The sequence below is a fragment of the Tinamus guttatus genome, unplaced genomic scaffold, assembly GCF_059628265.1.
Source record: "Tinamus guttatus ecotype Peru unplaced genomic scaffold, ASM5962826v1 Tinamus_guttatus_pri_ptg000356l, whole genome shotgun sequence".
In the NCBI taxonomy this organism is placed as follows: Eukaryota; Metazoa; Chordata; class Aves; order Tinamiformes; family Tinamidae; genus Tinamus; species Tinamus guttatus.
This window is the reverse complement of record NW_028288890.1, coordinates 4,045,530-4,067,793: the sequence shown is the minus strand read 5'-3', so window position 1 is coordinate 4,067,793 and position 22,264 is coordinate 4,045,530. Positions and strand designations below refer to the sequence as shown.

General features: G+C 52.7%; 2 protein-coding genes across 2 annotated transcripts; both read right to left on the bottom strand.

Moving 5' to 3' along the window:
* Positions 1-532: 532 nt before the first annotated feature.
* Positions 533-7,322, bottom strand: LOC104579405 (E3 ubiquitin-protein ligase TRIM39). Its single transcript, XM_088530124.1, has 6 exons — positions 6,893-7,322; positions 6,240-6,339; positions 4,100-4,326; positions 3,376-3,398; positions 2,475-2,587; positions 533-1,237 (listed from the first exon to the last, which is right to left on the bottom strand). Exons 1-6 carry the CDS (start codon positions 7,316-7,318, stop codon positions 666-668), a joined length of 1,461 nt encoding a protein of 486 aa, XP_088386250.1. The 5' UTR covers positions 7,319-7,322; the 3' UTR covers positions 533-665.
* A 1,224-nt stretch (positions 7,323-8,546) lies between these two features.
* LOC104579437 (C-C motif chemokine 26-like) lies at positions 8,547-11,944 on the bottom strand. Its single transcript, XM_088529958.1, has 4 exons — positions 11,819-11,944; positions 9,544-9,708; positions 9,210-9,265; positions 8,547-8,658 (listed from the first exon to the last, which is right to left on the bottom strand). The coding sequence occupies exons 1-4, from the start codon at positions 11,942-11,944 to the stop codon at positions 8,547-8,549; spliced, it is 459 nt and encodes a 152-aa protein (XP_088386084.1).
* Positions 11,945-22,264: the final 10,320 nt, after the last annotated feature.

Here is a 22,264-nt window from a genome sequence, read left to right as displayed (position 1 = left end):
CAAGCTTAATTCCGACTTCCCAGACCCACAGAAGCACTAAGTAGCCTCTAGGCCAGGCTAATATCTCAACCTGCTGAGCTGGACATGCTTGACAACAGGCAGGTGATGTGAGTACAAAGGTACAAGGACCTTCACTTTTCCAAAACAGACTGCTGCACTCTTCGATCTCAGGTTCTAGCCAGCCCCTGAGTGTTAAGTAGAGGTTTGGAGCATGAAAATGTATTCCTAGCTGCACAGGTTTGCCCAAAACAGTTCTTTATTGCTTTATTTCAGTACAATTCACACCAAAATCAGCACTACAGTACAGGCTGTGCACGCACTCTTCACCCAAAGTTTGCAAGGTGACCAGCAGGGCAAGGTGTCCCCATCAGGGAAATAGCAGGTTGTGACACTTCCCTGCCACGTAATGCCCTTCCTGGCATGGGCCTGGCAAAGGGTGATCTGGCAAAGGGCATCATGTGAAAGGCCATGGTTTCTGCAGCACTTTGCTTTGTGGGTCATTGCCAGCCTTGAGGACCACAAGGGCCTTTGCCATGCTGCTTGCCCCAAACACACACCTATTTCTCCAGTGATGCCTCATTGCCAACCTCCTGCTCAGGACTGGAGCTGGTCAGGCCCACAGGTCTCTGGCTGTCCTGTGCCAAGGGTAGCCTTTTAACCACACATTACAGGATGATGCACCCGGACCCTTGTGTGTCCCTCATCCAGGAGATCACCAAGGGCTCTGCGTTTTTGCCCCCCATCAAGGCACCAGGGAAGAAAAGAGGCCGCAGATTGCCAGAGAACTTGTCCGTGAAGGTGTAGATGTGGGAGCGGTCAGTCACATTATAAAATGAGATTTCCCCTGCTTCATAGTCCAGGAAGATTCCAATGCACCGGGGTCTCACGCTGAGGTTCAGGACGGAAACGGGGGAAGTGAGGGCTTCATAGTTGCCATTGACCTGCAGTCGCAGCACCCAGTAGCCGTTGCTGGGTGAGAAGAGAATGATGCCTTTGCGACTGGCTGAATCCCTGCACAGCCCGAGGCCCCACTCCGGCTTATCTCCCACCTGCACTTCCCAGTAGCAGCGGCCAGAGAAGAAGGCCTGAACCCCCAGCACCAGCGGCGTAGCGTTAAACCTCTTGGGGTTGTCAAAGAGAGACAGAATGAGCTTCTTGCCTCCACGCTTCATGCTTTTCCGGTCTTCAGACAGAGTGAGTTCAGGATGCGCTGTGTCAGGGTCCAGAGTCACATCCACTGGAATGAGGAGAATGGATGAAGGATACACAGGATTTTATGGATGAATTCACATACAGACAATGACACAAAGGGATGTGTCCGTTACAGAGATGCTGAGCTTTTCCAGCTCCAGCTGGCTACTGTGTGCATGCTTTTGTAGAGCACCTAGCACTGGCAGTCATAGAATCATAGAATCATAGAATCATAGAATGCTTAGGGTTGGAAGGGACCTCTAGAGATCATCTAGTCCAACCCCCCTGCACACGCAGGGTCACCTAGAGCATGTGGCACAGGACTGCATCCAAGCCGGTTTTGAAGATCTCCAGAGAAGGAGACTCCACAACCTCTCTGGGCAGCCTGTTCCAGTGCTCTGTCACCCTCACTGTTAAGAAATTTTTCCTTAAGTTCCTATGGAATTTTTGGTGTTTCAGTTTCCAGCCATTTCCTCTAGTCCTATCAGTGGCCATCACTGAAAAGAGACCATCACCGTCATGGTCATGGGGGAAACATAATTCACAAAAACACTTTTACTATAAACCACATAAAAAATGTGGCATCCAACTGCAAGGCAGGAATGACACAGAAGCATCTCAGCTGCCCCCCTGACACAGCTTTAGAAGAGTTTGTGGTCAACACGGGACCTGAGGTTCCTAGGTACCCTCTCATGCTTCAAGGCCACTTCATAAACCATCCAAGACCAGAATTAGGAAAGTCTCCCCACTCACTCTGAAAACAATCTGAACTCATCTGTAGGTAAAGTGGGACCAACTGAACAAAACTTGAAAAAATAAACTGCAGTTAGCATTTGTGCTAAAGAGAAAGCTGTACCATCTGAGATAAAAAGATGATGATCTGAAATCATTTCATTTAAAGATGAGTCCAAGCCAGGATGAACTCTCTTACCACAGCCAATTTGGAAATGCTTCACATGAACCACAACCCTCTATGCGTCAAAGTACTGCACTGGGCTGTACTTAAACTAGTGTAGACAGGGCCTCAGGCTGCAGTCTAGGATCCCCTCCTGAATGAGCAATGTTTGCCAAAGGTGTTTTCCAGTTTGAGTGCTTGTCACCAGCACAGCTCACTGCTGCTTGTCAGGGACCTCATATGAGCCCATCTGCTAACACCAGCAGCAGTGAAGGACAAGAGCAGAGTTGTGTCTGCACCAAGCACACAGACAGCTCTCCCAGTGCCACAGGGTACAGCAGGAGGCCTGGGGTTCAGTCATGATCTAGCACAAAAGCAGCTGCCTTACCTTTGAATTTCTTCAGCATGTCCCTCATGCCCAGGCAGCGCTCTGGGATGCTGTAGTTTTCCCTCAGGGTCACGGAAACAGCTTTAGGGGCCTGGAATTTCATGCTTTCACACCTGAAAAGAGCATATTACGTGGACTGACCCAGAGTCCCTGCCATACCCTGTGCTCACAACATAGCCAATCTCCTGTTGCATCTCAGGAGGCTTTTGAATGCCTTTTCGTTGGCTGCACAAACACCATTTCAGGAGCTCCCTACACTGGCAGAGGGCTGCTCAGTTAGCACAGGAGAGCAGGTCAAAACTAGTCTCCTGCAAATGCAGCTGCATCAAGCCACCCATCAAGCATGTGCTTCTCTTTCCCTTTTCCTGGTTAGAGAGTGATTTAGCCAGTGACCTCCAATCCTTGGCAATCCCTATACCAACTCCCCAGAGTCCCTGCATCTCCTGCTACAAGCTCTTCAGCCATGGCAGAGCACTTGAACTAACTCCTTCCCTAGCTGCAAGTCAGATGGGATCTACACTCCATATCTGAATTACAAGAGGGTCCCAGATGAGCTGCAGTGCTAATCCCAGGAAGAAATACTCCATGGAAATGAAGGAGGCCAGCCTAGCAGCATGGCCCTTAGGAGCCCTTCTCACATTCTGCAGGGCTCAGCAACACCTTAGTTCTGAGGGTCTTGGAAAAAAGACAGGCATGGAGTCTCTCCTGATAGTCTGCACCGGTTTCAGATCCCTCCTCTACCTGTCTCCATCCTCCTACTAGGGACGACCTAGCTTGAAGCTGGGCTGGGGCTGTGCAGGAAAGACAGAGGTTGGCCTGGCACAGAGCAAACACGGATGCAAACACCACTTACAGCCTGGAGGCAGCCAGGACAGTAGGAGGAACGATCACGGGTACCTACCTGTTCAGGATACTTTTCATATCCTAGAAGAAGAGAGAAAAAAAACATTCTTGGTATGTCACTCTTGATATGCCTTGTACCTATTAGCCAGTCTGTCCCCCAGCCACCCGCCACGCTCTGCACAGCCCTTCAGTCCCTGCTTTGCTCCTCAACTGTCATGAGCCCTAGGGCACACCTGCCCTGGCAAGTGGGTGACAGACCCAAGCAAGCTCTGACGGGCTGCCTGGTTGGGCCTGTTCAGTGCCAGCTGCCTTGCTCCACAGGACCAAGGTCCACAGCAGGTACTGTGTCTACACTGCACTGTAGGTCACACATCTCCTCCACTTCTGAGGACTGGCCACATCTCAGTGTGCGCAGATCTTTCTTCAACACAGCAGGAGGGGCAAACCTTACATGATGCCTGGGAGACATTCCCCAGGGATGTCCCCACCACCCAGCTCCCATCTCTTACCACCAGCGCAGAGCCTTTCATCGCCACAGCCACTGCTTTCCAGAGCACAGCTCCATCCCACAGTACTTTGGCAACCCAAACATGTCTGGGGCAGACAGAGTCACTCTGCCCTGGTTTACTTCATTGCCTCCAGCCTCCAGCACAGTTAGAGCTTTCCAAACCTCCCCTTGATGAGGACTTCCCTCTCTCTGTGTCACAGCCTGGTCCCTGGCAGCCCCACACCAGAAGTTGGCCCCGCTCCCAGGGAAGAGAGGGCTGTCGGCACAGCCTAACCTTGAGCAAGCCATCAGCAGGCTGCTGGAACTTCTCTCTTATCTCCAGGATTAGCTCATCCAGAGCGGACTTTTGCTCTACCAGCAGGGCAAGGTTTTCACTTATCTTCAGCAGAATCCGATTCTCTTCCTCCTCCAGCTTCTGAAGCAGCAGTTTCTCTTCATCAGCCAGGAGCCGATGTAGTTTCCCAAACTCACTCACAATCCTTTCCCTCTTTTTCTTCACTGCTTCCTTAGGAAAGGAAAAATAAATGAGGTAAGGAGAGGACATGTGAGACAGGAAGCCCCAACTAAACCCATGGGAAACCACCTCACTTTTGCATCCAGATGTTTGTTTAAAATAATAGGCAAAGACTAAGTGGTGGGCTTTTACCTGCTATCTGACTTGATATCCTTAATTTACCAGCAGTAGGTCCTTGCCCAGGGCAGTTCTGCTCATCTGCACCTCAGATGTCTCAAGATGTCTCAGTGTAGCACAGAGTGATCCTCTGGGTGCCGTGATGGACTGCGAGATGCCATCAGGTTTAGGGGGTAGGTTTTTATTAGAAGGTGGACAATTCTCCTACAAATTAGGCTAATGTGCTGCTTGAACACTACACATCCAGCAGTACCCACACCTCAGCAGGAAAGAGGTGTGAGACACCCTGGGCTGAGGAGGGACTGAGGGGAAGGAGGCAGGGAGGCCTCCCTGGAACTGTCACTAGGCTCTTGGTGCAAGGAGCCAACAACAGATGAGGTCTGGCTATGCTTTAGGTTTGTTGTTGTTGTTGTTGTTGTTTTGGGTTTTGTTTGTTTGTTTTGTTTTGTTTTCCTCTGTGTCCTAAAACTTTGTACTTGGCTCAAAATGTGAAGAACAAGAGTTGGCATCCTCTAGAAAAAAAGTTGTCTGTGGTTAATTGGGGCCATAAAACTTCAAACCCCAGAGAGCAACTGAAAAGAAACTGAACTGTGTATATTTATTTATTTCCTGCATTTTTCTGTCCAAGCACATGATTTCTTGAAGCTGACTCATGCATGCTTGGTAAGCCAGGACTGTCAGCATTTCCTTCCCATGGCTCGCACGGGCCATTTTTTAATCTTTACTAAAACAGCATAATTGGCCCCAGGAAGCTTGAGGACAGCCGAGCTGTGACCCTACAAGGCGATTGCCCAGCCTTGACTCAGGCAGGGCACACAGAGTTGAGAATGACACTGTTCTTTCACAATTTCAGCGTCATTCTGATGCTTGGGACCACTGGTAGCACCAGCACCGGTCACCCCAGCTTGCCTGGTTGGGGCTGGCCTGGCCAGGGTGGACAACAGTCAGTGACAGCCATGGCCAGGCAGGAGGGCTGAGCAAATAAATAGGGAAAGCTGGAGAAACCAGCTCCAATTCCTCCCTGATTAGTCACCACTTCTAGCTCAGTGCTGCCTAACTCAGTCCAGAAGTTTCGTTTCCTTTTCTCCAGTTACTTTTACTTTCCAGTTTCTACGCTGAATAGACTCGGAAGGCAGCTGTTTTACTGGCATCTTATCTCCTGTGACAGACTGGTAGTCAGACAGAGAGCCAGTAGTTCAGCTTTTTTTTTTTCAAGGAAAACACTTCTAGTTCCTATGATTATGGAGCAAAGCTCATCTTATGGCTCATACTTAGCTTTTAATGCAAGCACATACTGAAAAAACAAAGCAAATAAAAATATCCAAAGCCTCTTTGCTCAATAACCACACTTGACTCCATGATTTCATGGGAGCTTGCTGCTTTCTTGGCTATTTAAATTTTTAAAGTCACCCACATTTACTGATCCTGCTTTCCACAAGCTGCAGGTCCAACACCAGACACCAGTTGCCTGTTGCTATAAGTATGTTGTGCCTACTTGTCGTGCGTAGCCATGAGGACAGAAGGCCTAGGGAACATGGCACTTTGGCCCATACGGTTTGCTTCACTAAGAAGGTGTCATTGCACTGTCCCTGAACCCCTCTCTGTGGCCAGAGTCCTCTGTAGATCTGGGTCTTCCAAGTGAAAGCAATACATGGGTTCATGTCCTACCAAAGGTTCTACACGAACCATGTGACGAATGCAATGGCCCTGACCCAGAAGCCCTGGTCATTTCCAAAGTTACTCATAGTGTCTAAGTTGGTTCCTTAAAAATTAAAGCAGGCACCTGCCTTGCACTCCTGGGTTTTCATCCGTTCTGCTGACTCACATTTCTTCACTTGTTCCACTTCCTTGGAAAGATTCTCCAGGGATTTCTGGAGTTTGGCCTGAAAAGGCAATAAACAGGGTCAGAGTCCCCGGCCCGCGGCTGCCAGTGGCCGAGGGCAGAAGGGGGGAGCTGCGGTGCTGCCAGGCGATGCCTCCCAGCGCATGCCAGCCCCGGCCCTGCAGCCAGCAGCTGTGCTCTTCAGTCCCCTCGCAGCGTTAACCCTCGCCGCGCTGCTCTGCTGTCCTCAGACTTTCCTCGCTCTTGGGGCTCGGGGAGCAAACATGCAAGCTGGCGCTCACCACCTTGCGCTGCTGGGATGTAGGGCAGCTGCCATGCACTGTCCTGCCTGGGGCGCCCCAGCGGTGCCACCAGCGTGGTGGACCCAGTGGAGAGGGGTGGCTCCCGGCCCTGGCACTGCCACACCATGTAGCCCATGAGCTGCTGGGGACGAGCTGCCTGCTCCGCCAAAGTCCAGCTCTCCGAGCACAGCAGAGCACCCTGAGGTGCCGAGGGCCATGGTGCCAGCCCCACACGAGGGCCAAGCAGGTGCGAGGCCCAGCACCCCTTCCACGAGTGAACACCAAGTCCTCGTGCCGCAGGGCCTCCCCTACCTTGTAGACCTGCGCGGCCTCCTCAATGGGGTAGACGGTGTGAGGACGGTGCTGCAGGGATTCCCTGCACACCACGCAGATGGCCTCTTCGTCCTCCTCGCAGAAGAGCTTGAGGCGCTCGTCGTGCACGGCGCAGAGCAGGGTCCCCGCGGCCGGGCCGGCCTGCAGCCCCAGCTGCCGAATGCTCTCCACGATGTTGGCCAGCTGCCGGTTGGGGCGGAAATTGCTGCGGTGGCAGGTGGCCCGGCACTGCGGGCACAAGAAGGGTCTGTCGGCCCAGAGCCCCTTCTCCTGGCAGTGCTTGGCGATGCAGTCGCGGCAGAAGTTATGCCCGCAGTCGACGCTCACCGGGTCGCTCATGTACTCCAGGCAGATGGAGCAAATGGCTTCCTCGTGCAGGCGCTCCAGTGGGCTGGCCAGGGCCATGGCAGCGGCGAGGAGAGAGCCGAGCCACAGCTTTGCCAGGTCGTGCTGGCAGGGCTGGCCGGCCGGGCAGGCGGGCTATGGAAATGTCCCTAGAAAGCCCAGGCCTCCGGGACACGCCTCGGGGACCGCTGCCGGCCACCCGCACCCGCGCTGCCACTTCCTCAGTGGCACCGGCCTCACCGCCTGCTTACATAAGCGCGGAGCATTGGAAGGCTCCGTGCCGGCTCGGGGAGGAGCGTGCAGTGCACGAGGGACACCCGCGGGCAGCCTTAAAGGCGAGCGCCTTGCTCTTACCACGGGCACATTGAGGAGAAACAAAAAGCCCTGCGGGAGGAAAACCAGGCCAAATAAGGAAGTGTCTGAAATAATCATAGCCCCAGGCACCTGGAAAGTCAGGTGAGACGTGGGCATCGCTGCTCTCTCTGACCCGGTGCTGATCCAGTGAGAACTGCAGCAAGGTACCAGCGGAGCAGGCCGCAGGGACCCCACTGCATTAAAACCAGCCACGGGAGCCCAAGCATTTCTGCTCTGGTTTCTTGTCACAATTTCTTCCAGCGCCCTTTCCGAGCTCAGTAACTGAGCCTAACCAAACTGTCCTGCCACTCTAAGTTATGTTAATTGTATGTATTAAGAGAACTGCAGGCTGAGTTATTTAAATGCAAAGTGCTAATGCAGAGGACAGCAAAGCCATGGCTCATGCAGGTCTGCAGGCGGTAGGAGAGTCCTCACAAGGGCTGTCCAGAATGGGAAGGAGCCAAAAGAACCTGGCAATGATCTCTGTTGGCAAAGGCCAGAGATCCTTTCATCCTGAAGGCCTGATCCCTGCGTTTCAGCCGATCGCCCTTTCCCTGCCTTGGCCACAAAGAGTGCAGGTTGGCTCAGCTGGAAACACTCCAAAAGCCCTTCCAAAGGCGTCAAGGGCCCCTGTGCCACTTGAATCCTTAAAGCATGAGCAGAGCGCAGTGGTGGTAAAGCATTCTGAGACCCCAAGGAAAAGTTGCTCTTTTGCTCTCTTTTATTATACAAAAATAACTTAAAAACAATCACAACAAATAGAATTAAAAGCTTGATAGAAAAGACAAATAAATTAGAATGCCTTTGCATATACTTAAATAAAAAACCTACATGCTCACAGTTTAACAAAATTCATAGGCAATAAGAAAACGTGGACATGTTCAGGAGGGATTTGTGAGTGCAGGCTCTCTGGAGCAGGTGATGTTTGCAGTGACTATGGCGTTGTGTTCCCACTGCCTGCCTGGTCCTTTAGGTGTTTCATGATATGCTGGACCCACTTGTCTTCGGGGTTGACACACAGCAAGTGACCTTTCATTGTGGTAAATCTGCAAGAAAAAAAAAAAAAAAGTCCTATCAAAAGAGCAGGAGAGAAGAGGAGCCCATGCTCAAAGGATGGCCATTAGGGGTGGGAAGCGTTACAGCAAAGCACAGTGCCGAGCACCCGCCTGCTTCTGCTGCCAGGGCTTCTCCTGGACCAGGCACCTCTAGAGCTGCCAAAGAGCGCCAAGAGAAATACAGGAGGACAGTCACAGTGTCATTACCAGCCTGCTATTTTCTTGGGGAAGAGAGCCACCTTCATCCCCCACTTGCCTTCTCCAGACAGGAACCATCCTGCATGTGACCCACTGTCTGCCAGGGGTGACCAGCAGAAGATCTTTTGACCCAAGTCTCATAGGGGGCCATTCCAACTGGCTTCCTGAGGCATGCAGCTTGCCTCTGGGACATTTCCAGACCATTCCCTTAACAAGGGGGAGCCCATCGTGCCAACCACTATCTGTTGGCAGGATGGGGTGTGCTGTAGGGTTCTGTGGGGCTGACGCGTTTCTGGAGGGCAGGACGCCCAGGGCTTGAGCATGAGATCTGGAGATCTACTTACATGACGCCTGGCTGGGAGCAGTGGCTCTTTGTGTACTCGTACGCTTTCACAAGTCTCTGGGGAATCACTTTGGTGTGATATTGCAGGCAACAAGGACTAGAAACGTGGAGAGCATCTAGAAGAGAAGAGACATGTTGTGATGTAACCACACTGGGGAAGCATCACCAGGGAGAAGCAGGTTGCAGGAAGACATGGGTCCTACTGAAGGAGATGCTGCTCTCACCATCCTCTCCCAACACATCCTCCCCTCAGAAGAAGGCCAGAGGGGCAAGATGAGTTTGTCCTTTGCTCTGGCTGATGCTCTCAAGGAAGATGCTCTCAAGCATTGCTAAGCCTTATAGGCAAGTGAGAAAGACAGGAGAACCCTCCAAGAGGAGTGTTTGGACTTACCTGGTGAAGATGAGACCTGGTAGCAGAAGGCAGCCACACAAAGAACAGCAAGGGCCACTGTGAAGGACTTCATGCTCCTGCTGGGTGAAGGCAAAGAGTGGGAGCAGGTCTAGAGCAGGGACTGCTGCTGCACGCGGGCCCTTGCTGTGCCTCACACTGCATTCCTGGATTCTGCTCTCTTTTATAGAGGGAAAGAGCAGAAAAAGCTGAAGACACGCCCGAAAGTCCCCAATGACACAATGGAAGAAGTGCTGTGTCAAGTGTGAGCTCGGCACACTGAATGACAAAGGGAAGTGCCCAGAACCCCAATAAGCAGCAGTGCCCTGATGCTGCAAGTATGAGCTAATGATAAAAGACTCCGAAATGATAAAGTGAAGAGGATATGACCCAAGGCCTTTTCCTTCCCCATTACCAAAAGGGGTCTATGGAAAGGATGAAAGCAGTGTTTCATGATGTTAATAGTTCCACCTATTGCCTAGAAGTCACATGAGGCCCATGGATGTGGAATAAACATGTCTGCCGCACACAATTATTTCCTAGAATGTCATCAGCCGCAGAGAAGAAACAGGACCAGGGCACTTCCCTGACCACAGCTTTACCAGCGAGAGTCCCTGTGCCAAGCAGCCCTTGCAGGCTGCCCGATGCACTGGGTCAGCAAAGCACCCCTCAAGCAGGCACTTCCCCACAGAGGTTTCTCCAAGAGATCCCAAAATGCCACCACTACCAGTGCATGCAGAGCAGTGGGCAGAGCTTGCTGCCAGCCTCCGTCTGGGTTCCTCTCTCTCTCTGTCACCGGCAGGGAGTCTTTGGGACATCTGTCCTGTTGCTGCATTGCTGTCTCCCAAGTTCAAGCTCCAGGTGAAATAGCAGGCTGTTAGCAATGAGCCCTAGGCTCAGCCATTAGTGTTTTCTAAGTGTTTTAGAAGCTCTTAACCTCACCTGTTCTGGAAGTTTCTCCTACACAACTCTTTGGTCTGGCAATGTAGAATCAACCCCCTTGGCTCTGTTCTGTCATTCTCCCAGGCCATGAGCTCAGCTCCGACGCTTTGGGAGAGCAGTGGTGTCACTGTGCTCGCAGCGGAATTTCTCTTGGAAATGCAACATCTGCAGAGAAGGTGCCGAGTTGCAGGCAGAGGTTTGTGGCTGTAACCTCAGGAGAATGGAAGCAGGGAAAGGAAAAGCGTTGCCAATCACAAGAGAGTGTTACAGGGACGACAAGTATTTGCTGTGCTAGGGAGTGTGCCTGGCAGCTGGACTGTCACGGTCTCAGTGGCAATGCCACATGAGCAGGCTGCCTTTCATGATGGTGCAGTAGAGGAAGTGACTTGGCACCTGTACCAAAAAGTATGATTAAAAAAAAAAAAAAAGACTGGTGAAAGTGGTTCCTGACCTTCTAGGAACCCCAGGAAGAACTAGCCAAAAGGAAATGAGACGATTCCCTGGATTGGCTTAGGAGAAACAGATGGAATCATAGAATCGTTATGGCTGGAAGAGACCTTCAAGATCATCAAGTGCAACCCTAAAGCCATCACCATGCCTGCTAAACCATGTCCCTAAAGGCCTTATCTACTCATTTCTTGAGCGCCGTCAGGGACAGTGATTCCACCACTTCCCTGGGCAGCCTATTCCAGTGCTTCACCATTCCTTCCTTGAGGAAGAATGGAGAAGAGAAGGCTGAGAGGGGATCTAATCAGTGTATATAAATACCTCAAGGGAGGGAATGCAGAGGACGGTGATGGTCTCTTTTCAGTGGTGGCCACTGATAGGACTAGAGGAAATGGCCGGAAACTGAAACATCAAAAATTCCATAGGAACTTAAGGAAAAATTTCTTAACAGTGAGGGTGACAGAGCACTGGAACAGACTGCCCAGAGAGGTTGTAGAGTCTCCTTCTCTGGAGATCTTCAAAACCCGCTTGGATGCAGTCCTGTGCCACGTGCTCTAGGTGTCCCTGCGTATGCAGGGGGGTTGGACTAGATGATCTCTAGAGGTCCCTTCCAACCCTAAGCATTCTATGATTCTATGATTCCTTATAGAAATTTTTCCTAATGTCTATCTGGAACCTCCCCCGGGGTATGTTGAGACCATTTCCTCATTTCCTCTTTTTGGTAGTTATTTCCTCATTACAGCCTCCTTTCAGGTAGTTGTAGAGAGTGACAAGGTCTCCCATGAACCTCTTCTCCAGACTAAAGAATCCCAACTCCCTCAGCTGCTCCTCACAGGTCTGTCCTCCAGCACCTTCACCACCTTCATTGCCCTTCTTTGGACTCGCTCCAGCATCTCTATGTCTTTCTTGTAGCGAGGGGCGCAAGAATGAACACGATGCTCAAAAGGCAGCTTCACCATCGCCAAGTCCAGAGGCACCATCACTTTCCTGGTCCTGCTGGCAACACTGTTCCTGATACCAGCCAAGAGGCCATTTGCCTTCTTGGCCACCTGGGCTCACTGCTGCCTCATGTTGGCCATGGACCAGCAACTCCAGATCCTCTTCTGTCACACAGTTCTCCAGCCATCTCTGCTCCAAGCCTGTAGCACTGCATGGGGTTGTTGTGACCAAAGTGCAGGAGCCGGCGCTCCGCTTTGTTGAACCTCATACATTTGGTCTCAGGCCATCGATCCAGGCTGTCCAGACCCCTCTGCAGAGCCTTGCTACGGTCAAGCAGACCTGCTCTTCCTCCCAGCTTGGTGTTGTCTGCAAATCTGCTGAGGGTGCACTCAGGACCTTCATCCAGGCCATTAATAAAGATATTAAAGAGGACCAGCCCCAACACTGACCCCAGGGGAACACCACTCGTGAGCAGTGGATTACCGCTGGCCTGCAGTGCCATGCCCTGGGCTCCCAAGTGCTCCAAAGTATTGCAGGGCTTGATACACACCATCACCATGTTTCATACACTGGTTTCTTTGAAAAGATGAGGCAGACTCTTCAGAAGTTGTGGGCTAGACCGCAATATGACATTTCTTTTTATGCAGAGCTGTTTGTTTAGCTCAAAGAGTGTTTCTAAGCATGAGTAACCCCACACCAGGGTGAAACTGTGAGTGGGCATCTCGCTGCCATGGGGGCAGAAGGTCCCTGCAAGCCAGAGGAGGGGGAGGCTGTGGAGACCCTGTCCACAGCACGCTGGGGCTGCCCGCACAGGGCCAGGACCAAGGCCTGATTCAGCCCATGGCCTGCGATGCCTCTGCAGCCATCGAAGCTCTGCCCCAGCTTTGCCTCTGCTGCAGGAAAGGCCTTGGGCACCCGCTTTCACCTCTGCATCTCTGTTTCCCCCGTGATGGGAAAGCTGCCTTCTCGGATCATGCCTAGGGGGGGAATTCCCAGGGAAGAGGCCTGTGCCGCTACAATGTGAGCCAACGCTGGAGGAGGCTTTACCTTGTAGAGCAGAGAGAGGCTTGTGGTATCCTGCTCTGAACAGCTGGGGATCTCTGGATTCAGCTGGGAACCCCTCTGCTTTAGAAGTTGCCCTCTTCTGTGCTCAGGAGTCCCTGTCTGGAGCCCCTTTATAGGCTCTGAGGAAGTCCCCCTTCTGCAGACACGCTGGGTTCCAGCTCCTGGACTCAATGTGCTCACCCTGCCCCACGCAGAGTGGGAATAGGGCGATGTCAGCCTGCTGCTGATCCTTGCCTGGAGCAGGCTGGGCTGGCACTACAGCGTCAGCGACCGTCATGTTCCCCCAGAACGAAGCGTGACCAAGCACAGCTCCTGGAGCTGGATGTGCCCAGGAGCTGCTAGGGAGGGAGCCCAGTGGGCAGAGCTGCATTGCCCACGTGATGGGCCACGTGCTCGGCTCTCCCGTGAACTGTCCCACCGGGCCTGCGCCACCGTCCTGCAGAGCCTGTGACCAGTGGGGCCCCTGCCCTGAGCCCCGCGTTTCAGCCAATCGTCTTTTCCCTGCCTTGGCCACAAGGAAAGCAGGTTGGCTCAGCCAGAAACACTCAAAGAGCCCTTCCAAAGGTGTCAAGGGTCCAGACGGGTTTTGTGGGATCAACCCCCACACCCAGGGGCCTCGCGGAGCAAGAGCAGCACCCAGCAGCGTCCCTGGGACCCAGGCAGGCACCCCGACACACAACTGTGGGGCCCGGGGGCGCCCTGGGGAGAGAGATGGCTAGACCTGAGGTTGGACACGGAAAGAGCTCCACGGGCTGCGTCTTCTCCAAGGCTGCCCTTGCAGCCCCATCTAGCGTCGTCCTGGGCACAACGTGGCAGAGGCAGAGCTGTGATCCCGAGCTGCCCGCTGCGTCGCCGCAGGAGCGACTGCGGGCCAGGACAAGGAATTCATTTATGCCAAGGGAAATGCTGCCCAGGATTGCTGGGGTCAGCTCTCCCAGGTCACAGGCTCCCAAATGTCAAACTCTAACATGCACATGTGGCCACCACTGCTCAGAGAAAGGCCTCAGTAACCACACTGCTAAGGGACTGCTGAACAGAAGGACAAAAAACAAGACATCTCTCCCCACCCAGAGCTGCTGTAGCCCAGGCCACCTGCCTGGAGCCACCTTGGAGCTCAGCATCTGTGGGGACACAGCTGGTCACAGGTCCCTGTGCCACATGAGTCCTTAAAGCATGAGCAGAACATTTTGCAGAATGGATGGAATGAGCAGGATACAGATCTGGATTCTGATGCTCAGACCTGCAAACAGGCATGCAGGCCTGCCACAACCGTGATAAAGTATATGGAGATGAGAGGAGAAGTTGCTCTTTTTCTCTTTTTTATTATACAAAAATAATTCAAACACAATCAGTACTAATTAGAATTAAAATTCAGACTGAAAATGACAAAAAAAATAAAAAGCACTTCTTTAGGAGGGATTCATGAGCACAGGCTCTCTTGAGCAGGTGATGCTTGCAGTGACTATGGTGTTGTGTTCCCATTGCCTGCCTGGTCATTTAGGTGTTTCATGATACGCTGCACCCACGTGTCTTCAGGGTTGACACAAAACCAGTGATCTTTCATTACGGTAAATCTGCATGAAAAAAAATACCATCAAAAGAGCAGGAGAGAAGAGGAGCCCATGCTCAAAGGATGGCCATTATGGGTGGGAAGCTTTACAGCAAAGCACAGTGCTGAGCACCCGCCTGCTTCTGCTGCCAGGGCTTCTCCTGGACCAGGCACCTCTAGAGCTGCCAAAGAGCCCCAAGAGAAATACAGGGGGACAGTCACAGTGTCATTACCAGCCTGCTATTTTCTTGGGGAAGAGAGCCACCTTCATCCCCCACTTGCCTACTCCAGACAGGAACCATCGTGCATGTGACCCACTGTCTGCCAGGGGTGACCAGCAGAAGATCTTTTGACCCGAGTCTCATAGGGGGCCATTCCAGCTGGCTTCCTGAGACATGCAGCTTGCCTCTGGGACATTTCCAGACCATTCCCTTAACAAGGGGGAGCCCATCGTGCCAACCACTATCTGTTGGCAGGATGGGGTGTGCTGTAGGGTTCTGTGGGGCTGACGCGTTTCTGGAGGGCAGGACGCCCAGGGCTTGAGCATGAGATCTGGAGATCTACTTACATGACGCCTGGCTGGGAGCAGTGGCTATTTGTGTACTTGTACGCGTTCACAAATATGTGGGGAATCTCTCTGGTGAGATATTGCAGGCAACAAGGGCCAGAAACATGGCCAAGAGCTAGAAGAGAAGAGACATGTTGTGATGTAACCACACTGGGGAAGCATCACCAGGGAGAAGCAGGTTGCAGGACGACATGGGTCCTGCTGAAGGAGATGCTGCTCTCACCATCCTCTCCCAACACATCCTCCCCTCAGAAGAAGGCCAGAGGGGCAAGACGAGCTTGTCCTTTGCTCTGGCTGATGCTCTCAAGGAAGATGCTCTCAAGCATTGCTAAGCCTTATAGGCAAGTGAGAAAGACAGGAGAACCCTCCAAGAGGAGTGTTTGGACTTACCTGGTGAAGATGAGGCCTGGTAGCAGAAGGCAGCCACACAAAGAACAGCAAGGGCTGCTGTGAAGGACTTCATGCTCCTGCTGGGTGAAGGCAAAGAGTGGGAGCAGGTCTAGAGCAGGGACTGCTGCTGCACACGGGCCCTTGCTGTGCCTCACACTGTATTCCTGGATTCTGCTCTCTTTTATAGAGGGAAAGAGCAGAAAAAGCTGAAGACACGCTGGAAATGTGCAGGAACTCACTTTGTGCTTTTACAGAGGAAGATGACTTGCAAAAATGCTGATCGAAGTGGTTTCTGCTCTTCTAGGAACCCTGAGGAGGAACTAACAGAACAGAAATGAGATGATGTCCTGGAATGGCTGAGCAGAAACGGGTGCCATGCCCCGACTAGCAAGTGCTCCCAACGGCTCTGCTGCAGGATACACACCAAGTGACTTGGTGCTTATTGGAGGAGGAGGATTTACAGAAACATGGATCAAAGTGGTTTCTGTTCTTCTAGGAACCTGCAGAGGAACTAGCAGATGGGAAGTGAGACCAATCAGTGGATGAAATGCCACGGGCTCCCATGTGCTCCCAGATGTTGCAGGGCTTGGTGCACACCATCACCATGTCTCAGTAGCCTGAACTCCTCCAAAAGCTGAGCCAGACTCTCAAGAAGTTGTGGGTTAGATTGCAAAACAGCATTTGTTTTACAAAGAACTGTTTGTTTCACTAGAAGAGTATTTCTAAGCAGGACTAACCCCAAGCCAGGGTGAAACTGTGAGTGGGCATCTCACTGCCATGGAGGGCGATGCCCATGCAAGCCAAAACAGCTGTGGAGAGCCTGCTGGGGCAGGACTGAACTGGAAACCCCTGTGTTTTATAAGCTCCCCTGTTCCGTGCTCATGAGTTCCTGTCTGGAGCCTCTTTATATGCTATAAGGAGGTCCCCCATCTCCAGATACTTTGGGCTCTGGCTCCTGGGCTGGATCTGCTCACTCACTCTTAAGTGGCAGAGGAAAGTGCACAGTACCGCAATAAGCAGCAGTGTCCTGATGCTGTAAGTACGAGCTAATGATAAAAGACTCCGAAATGATAAAGAGGATATGACCCATGGCCATTTCCTTTCCCACTACCAAAAGGGGTCTATAGAAAGGATGAAAGCAGTGTTTCATGATATTAAGAGTTCCACCTATTGCCTAGAAGTCACATGAGGGCCATGGATGGGGGATGAGCACGTCTGCTGCACACAATTATTTCCTAGAATTCATCAGCCGCAGAGAAGAAACAGGACCAGGGCACTTCAGCAAAGCACCCCTCAAGCAGGCGCTTCCCCACAAAGGTTTCTCCAAGAGATCCCAAAATGCCACCACTACCAGTGCATGCAGAGCAGTGGGCAGAGCTTGCTGCCAGCCTCCGTCTGGGTTCCTCTCTCTCTCTGTCACCAGCACAGAGTCTTTGGGACATCTGTCCTGTTGCTGCATTGCTGTCTCCCAAGTTAAAGCTCCAGGTGAAATAGCAGGCTGTTAGCAATAAGCCCTAGGCTCAGCCATTAGTGTTTTCTAAGTGTTTTAGAAGCTCTTAACCTCACCTGCTCTGGAAGTTTCTCCTACACAACTCTTTGGTCTGGCAATGTAGAATCAACCCCCTTGGCTCTGTTCTGTCATTCTCCCAGCCCGTGAGCTCAGCTCCGACGCTTTGGGAGAGCAGTGGTGTCACTGTGCTCACAGAGGAATTTCTCTTGGAAATGCAACATCTGCAGAGAAGGTGCCGAGTTGCAGGCAGAGGTTTGTGGCTGTAACCTCAGGAGAATGGAAGCAGGGAAAGGAAAAGCGTTGCCAATCACAAGAGAGTGTTACAGGGACAAGTATTTGCTGTGCTAGGGAGTGTGCCTGGCAGCTGGACTGTCACGGTCTCAGTGGCAATGCCACATGAGCAGGCTGCCTTCCATGATGGTGCAGTGGAGGAAATGCCTTAATGGAGAAGAAGGATTTACAGAAACATGGATCAAAGCAGTTTCTGCGCTTCTAGGAACCCAAGGTGTAACTAGCGTAAAGGAAATGACATGATACAATGGATGCCATGCCCCAGGCATGATGTTGCAGAACATCATTCTCACCATTGCCAAGTCTCAGTAGACTGAATTCTTTGAAAAGATGAGGTACTCTTCAGAAGTTGTGGGCTAGACCGCAATATGACATTTCTTTTTATGCAGAGCTGTTTGTTTAGGTCAAAGAGTGTTTCTAAGCATGAGTAACCCCACACCAGGGTGAAACTGTGAGTGGGCATCTCGCTGCCATGGGGGCAGAAGGTCCCTGCAAGCCAGAGGAGGGGGAGGCTGTGGAGACCCTGTCCACAGCACGCTGGGGCTGCCCGCACAGGGCCAGGACCAAGGCCCGATTCAGCCCATGGCCTGCGATGCCTCTGCAGCCATCGAAGCTCTGCCCCAGCTTTGTCTCTGCTGCAGGAAAGGCCTCGGGCACCCGCTTTCACCTCTGCATCTCTGTTGCCCCCGTGATGGGAAAGCTGCCTTCTCGGATCATGCCTAGGGGGGGAATTCCCAGGGAAGAGGCCTGTGCCGCTACAATGTGAGCCAACGCTGGAGGAGGCTTTACCTTGTAGAGCAGAGAGAGGCTTGTGGTATCCTGCTCTGAACAGCTGGGGATCTCTGGATTCAGCTGGGAATCCCTCTGCTTTAGAAGCTGCCCTCTTCTGTGCTCAGGAGTCCCTGTCTGGAGCCCCTTTATAGGCTCTGAGGAAGTCCCCCTTCTGCAGACACGCTGGGTTCCAGCTCCTGGACTCAATGTGCTCACCCTGCCCCACGCAGAGTGGGAATAGGGCGATGTCAGCCTGCTGCTGATCCTTGCCTGGAGCAGGCTGGGCTGGCACTACAGCGCCAGAGGCCATCATGTTCCCGCAGAACGAAGCGTGACCGAGCACAGCTCCTGGAGCTGGATGTGCCCAGGAGCTGCTAGGGAGGGAGCCCAGTGGGCAGAGCTGCATTGCCCACGTGATGGGCCACGTGCTCGGCTCTCCCGTGAACTGTCCCACCGGGCCTGCGCCACCGTCCTGCAGAGCCTGTGACCAGTGGGGCCCCTGCCCTGAGCCCCGCGTTTCAGCCAATCGTCCTTTCCCTGCCTTGGCCACAAGGAAAGCAGGTTGGCTCAGCCAGAAACACTCAAAGAGCCCTTCCAAAGGTGTCAAGGGTCCAGACGGGTTTTGTGGGATCAACCCCCACACCCAGGGGCCTCGCGGAGCAAGAGCAGCACCCAGCAGCGTCCCTGGGACCCAGGCAGGGACCCCGACACACAACTGTGGGGCCCGGGGGCGCCCTGGGGAGAGAGATGGCTAGACCTGAGGTTGGACACGGAAAGAGCTCCACGGGCTGCGTCTTCTCCAAGGCTGCCCTTGCAGCCCCATCTAGCGTCGTCCTGGGCACAACGTGGCAGAGGCAGAGCTGTGATCCCGAGCTGCCCGCTGCGTCGCCGCAGGAGCGACTGCGGGCCAGGACAAGGAATTCATTTATGCCAAGGGAAATGCTGCCCAGGATTGCTGGGGTCAGCTCTCCCAGGTCACAGGCTCCCAAATGTCAAACTCTAACATGCACATGTGGCCACCACTGCTCAGAGAAAGGCCTCAGTAACCACACTGCTAAGGGACTGCTGAACAGAAGGACAAAAAACAAGACATCTCTCCCCACCCAGAGCTGCTGTAGCCCAGGCCACCTGCCTGGAGCCACCTTGGAGCTCAACATCTGTGGGGACACAGCTGGTCACAGGTCCCTGTGCCACATGAGTCCTTAAAGCATGAGCAGAACATTTTGCAGAATGGATGGAATGAGCAGGATACAGATCTGGATTCTGATGCTCAGACCTGCAAACAGGCATGCAGGCCTGCCACAACCGTGATAAAGTATATGGAGATGAGAGGAGAAGTGGCTCTTTTTCTCTTTTTTATTATACAAAAATAATTCAAACACAATCAGTACTAATTAGAATTAAAATTCAGACTGAAAATGACAAAAAAAAAAGCACTTCTTTAGGAGGGATTCGTGAGCACAGGCTCTCTTGAGCAGGTGATGCTTGCAGTGACTATGGTGTTGTGTTCCCATTGCCTGCCTGGTCCTCTAGGTGTTTCATGATACGCTGGACCCACGTGTCTTCAGGGTTGACACACAACAAGTGACCTTTCATTGTGGTAAATCTGCACGAAAAAAAATACCATCAAAAGAGCAGGAGAGAAGAGGAGCCCATGCTCAAAGGATGGCCATTATGGGTGGGAAGCGTTACAGCAAAGCACAGTGCCGAGCACCCGCCTGCTTCTGCTGCCAGGGCATCTCCTGACCAAGCACCCCTAGAACTGCCAAAGAGGGAAATACAGGGGGACAGTCACAGTGTCATTACCAGCCTGCTATTTTCTTGGGGAAGAGAGCCACCTTCATCCCCCACTTGTCTACTCCAGACAGGAACCATCATGCATGTGACCCACTGTCTGCCAGGGGTGACCAGCAGAAGATCTTTTGTCCCGAGTCTCATAGGGGGCCATTCCAACTGGCTTCCTGAGACATGCAACTTGCCTCTGGGACATTTCCAGACGATTCCCTTAACAAGGGGGAGCCCATCGTGCCAACCACTATCTGTTGGCAGAATGGGGTGTGCTGTAGGGTTCTGTGGGGCTGACGCGTTTCTGGAGGGCAGGACGCCCAGGGCTTGGGCAAGAGACCTGGAGATCTACTTACATGACGCCTGGCTGGGAGCAGTGGCTCTTTGTGTACTCGTACGCTTTCACAAGTCTCTGGGGAATCACTCTGGTGTGATATTGCAGGCAACAAGGACTAGAAATGTGGACAGGATCTAGAAGAGAAGAGACATGTTGTGATGTAACCACACTGGGGAAGCATCACCAGGGAGAAGCAGGTTGCAGGAAGACATGGGTCCTGCTGAAGGAGATGCTGCTCTCACCATCCTCTCCCAACACATCTTGCCCCTCAGAAGAAGGCCAGAGGGGCAAGATGAGTTTGTCCTTTGCTCTGGCAGATGCTCTCAAGGAAGATGCTCTCAAGCATTGCTAAGCCTTATAGGCAAGTGAGAAAGACAGGAGAACCCTCCAGGAGGAGTGTTTGGACTTACCTGGTGAAGATGAGGCCTGGTAGCAGAAGGCAGCCACACAAAGAACAGCAAGGGCCGCTGTGAAGGACTTCATGCTCCTGCTGGGTGAAGGCAAAGAGTGGGAGCAGGTCTAGAGCAGGGACTGCTGCTGCACGCGGGCCCTTGCTGTGCCTCACACTGCATTCCTGGGTTCTGCTCTCTTTTATAGAGGGAAAGAGCAGAAAAAGCTGAAGACACGCTGGAAATGTGCAGGAACTGACTTTGTGCTTTTACAGAGGAAGATGATTTACAAAAACGCTGATCGAAACGGTTTCTGCTCTTCTAGGAATCCTGAGGAAGAACTATCAGAAGAGAAATGAGACGATGTCCTGGAACGGCTGAGCAGAAACGGGTGCCATGCCCCGACTAGCAAGTGCTCCCAACGGCTCTGCTGCAGGATACACACCAAGTGACTTGGTGCTTATTGAAGGAGGAGGATTTACAGAAACATGGATCAAAGTAGTTTCTGTCCTTCTAGGAACCTGTGGAGGAACTAGCAGACGGGAGGAACCCACGCCAGGGTGAAACTGTGAGTGGGCATCTCGCTGCCATGGGGGCAGAAGGTCCCTGAAAGCCAGAGGAGGAGGCGGCTGTGGAGACCCTGTCCACAGTGCGCCGGGGCTGCCAGCACGGGGCCAGGACCAAGGCCCGATTCAGCCCATGGCCTGCGATGCCTCTGCAGCCATCGAAGCTCTGCCCCAGCTTTGCCTCTGCTGCAGGAAAGGCCTCGGGCACCCGCTCTCACCTCTGCATCTCTGTTTCCCCCGTGATGGGAATGCTGCCTTCTCGGATCATGCCTAGGGGGGGAATTCCCAGGGAAGAGGCCTGTGCCGCTACAATGTGAGCCAACGCTGGAGGAGGCTTTACCTTGTAGAGCAGAGAGAGGCTTGTGGTATCCTGCTCTGAACAGCTGGGGATCTCCGGATTCAGCTGGGAACCCCTCTGCTTTAGAAGCTGCCCTCTTCTGTGCTCAGGAGTCCCTGTCTGGAGCCCCTTTATAGGCTCTGAGGAAGTCCCCCTTCTCCAGACACATTGGGTCCCAGCTCCTGGGCTAGATCTGCTCATCCCCCCTTAAGTGGCAGTGGCAAATGCCCAGAACCCCAATAAGGTGCAATGCCCTGGTGCTGCAAGTAGGACCTAATGATAACAGAAAATGATAGCAGATAAAAGAAAATGAGAGCACCCCCTTGGCTCTGTACTGTCATTCTTCCAGCACGCGGGCTGAGCTCCTACTAGAAGAAATGGGATGAAATACCAAAATGCAGCCATGTGCAAGGCCCTCCAGTGGGCTGCATTGCCCTAAGTGAGAGGACAGCTGCTCTGCTCTGCCCTGAATCCTGCCACTGGGCCTGGGCCACCATCCTGCACCCGACTCTCTGTCCTACCCCTGCTTCAGATGGGCATTTTGGTCCATCAGACCCTTTTGGGTTCAGGTGGCAGCAAATAGCCCTGTCAGCTGGTCACTGTTTTTTTCTCATTTCATGATTACATTTGAGGAAGTCTTAGCAAATGGTCGTTCTCTAAGATGGAGCCTGAATCTTGGAGACAGAGTTGTGAGTTCATGTCCAGAGGGAAAAGAGGGAAGAATCTTTGCACAGAGCTCTGTGCCCGTCTGCTCCGGCACAGCCAGCTGGTAACAGAGGAAG

Coding starts and splice junctions, on each gene's coding strand:
- LOC104579405 (XM_088530124.1), bottom strand. CDS start 7,318: ATGGCCCTGGCCAGCCCACTGGAGCGCCTGCACGAGGAAGCCATTTGC. Junction 4,327..6,239: donor AACCCAGGAGTGCAAGGCAG/GTGCCTGCTTTA, acceptor TTCCTAAGGAAG/CAGTGAAGAAAAAGAGGGAA. Junction 1,238..2,474: donor CATGCTGAAGAAATTCAAAG/GTAAGGCAGCTG, acceptor TCCTCATTCCAG/TGGATGTGACTCTGGACCCT.
- LOC104579437 (XM_088529958.1), bottom strand. CDS start 11,944: ATGGTGAAGCTGCCTTTTGAGCATCGTGTTCATTCTTGCGCCCCTCGC. Junction 9,266..9,543: donor CTTTCTCACTTGCCTATAAG/GCTTAGCAATGC, acceptor GTGATTCCCCAG/AGACTTGTGAAAGCGTACGA. Junction 8,659..9,209: donor TGCTCCCAGCCAGGCGTCAT/GTAAGTAGATCT, acceptor TTTTTCTTGCAG/ATTTACCACAATGAAAGGTC.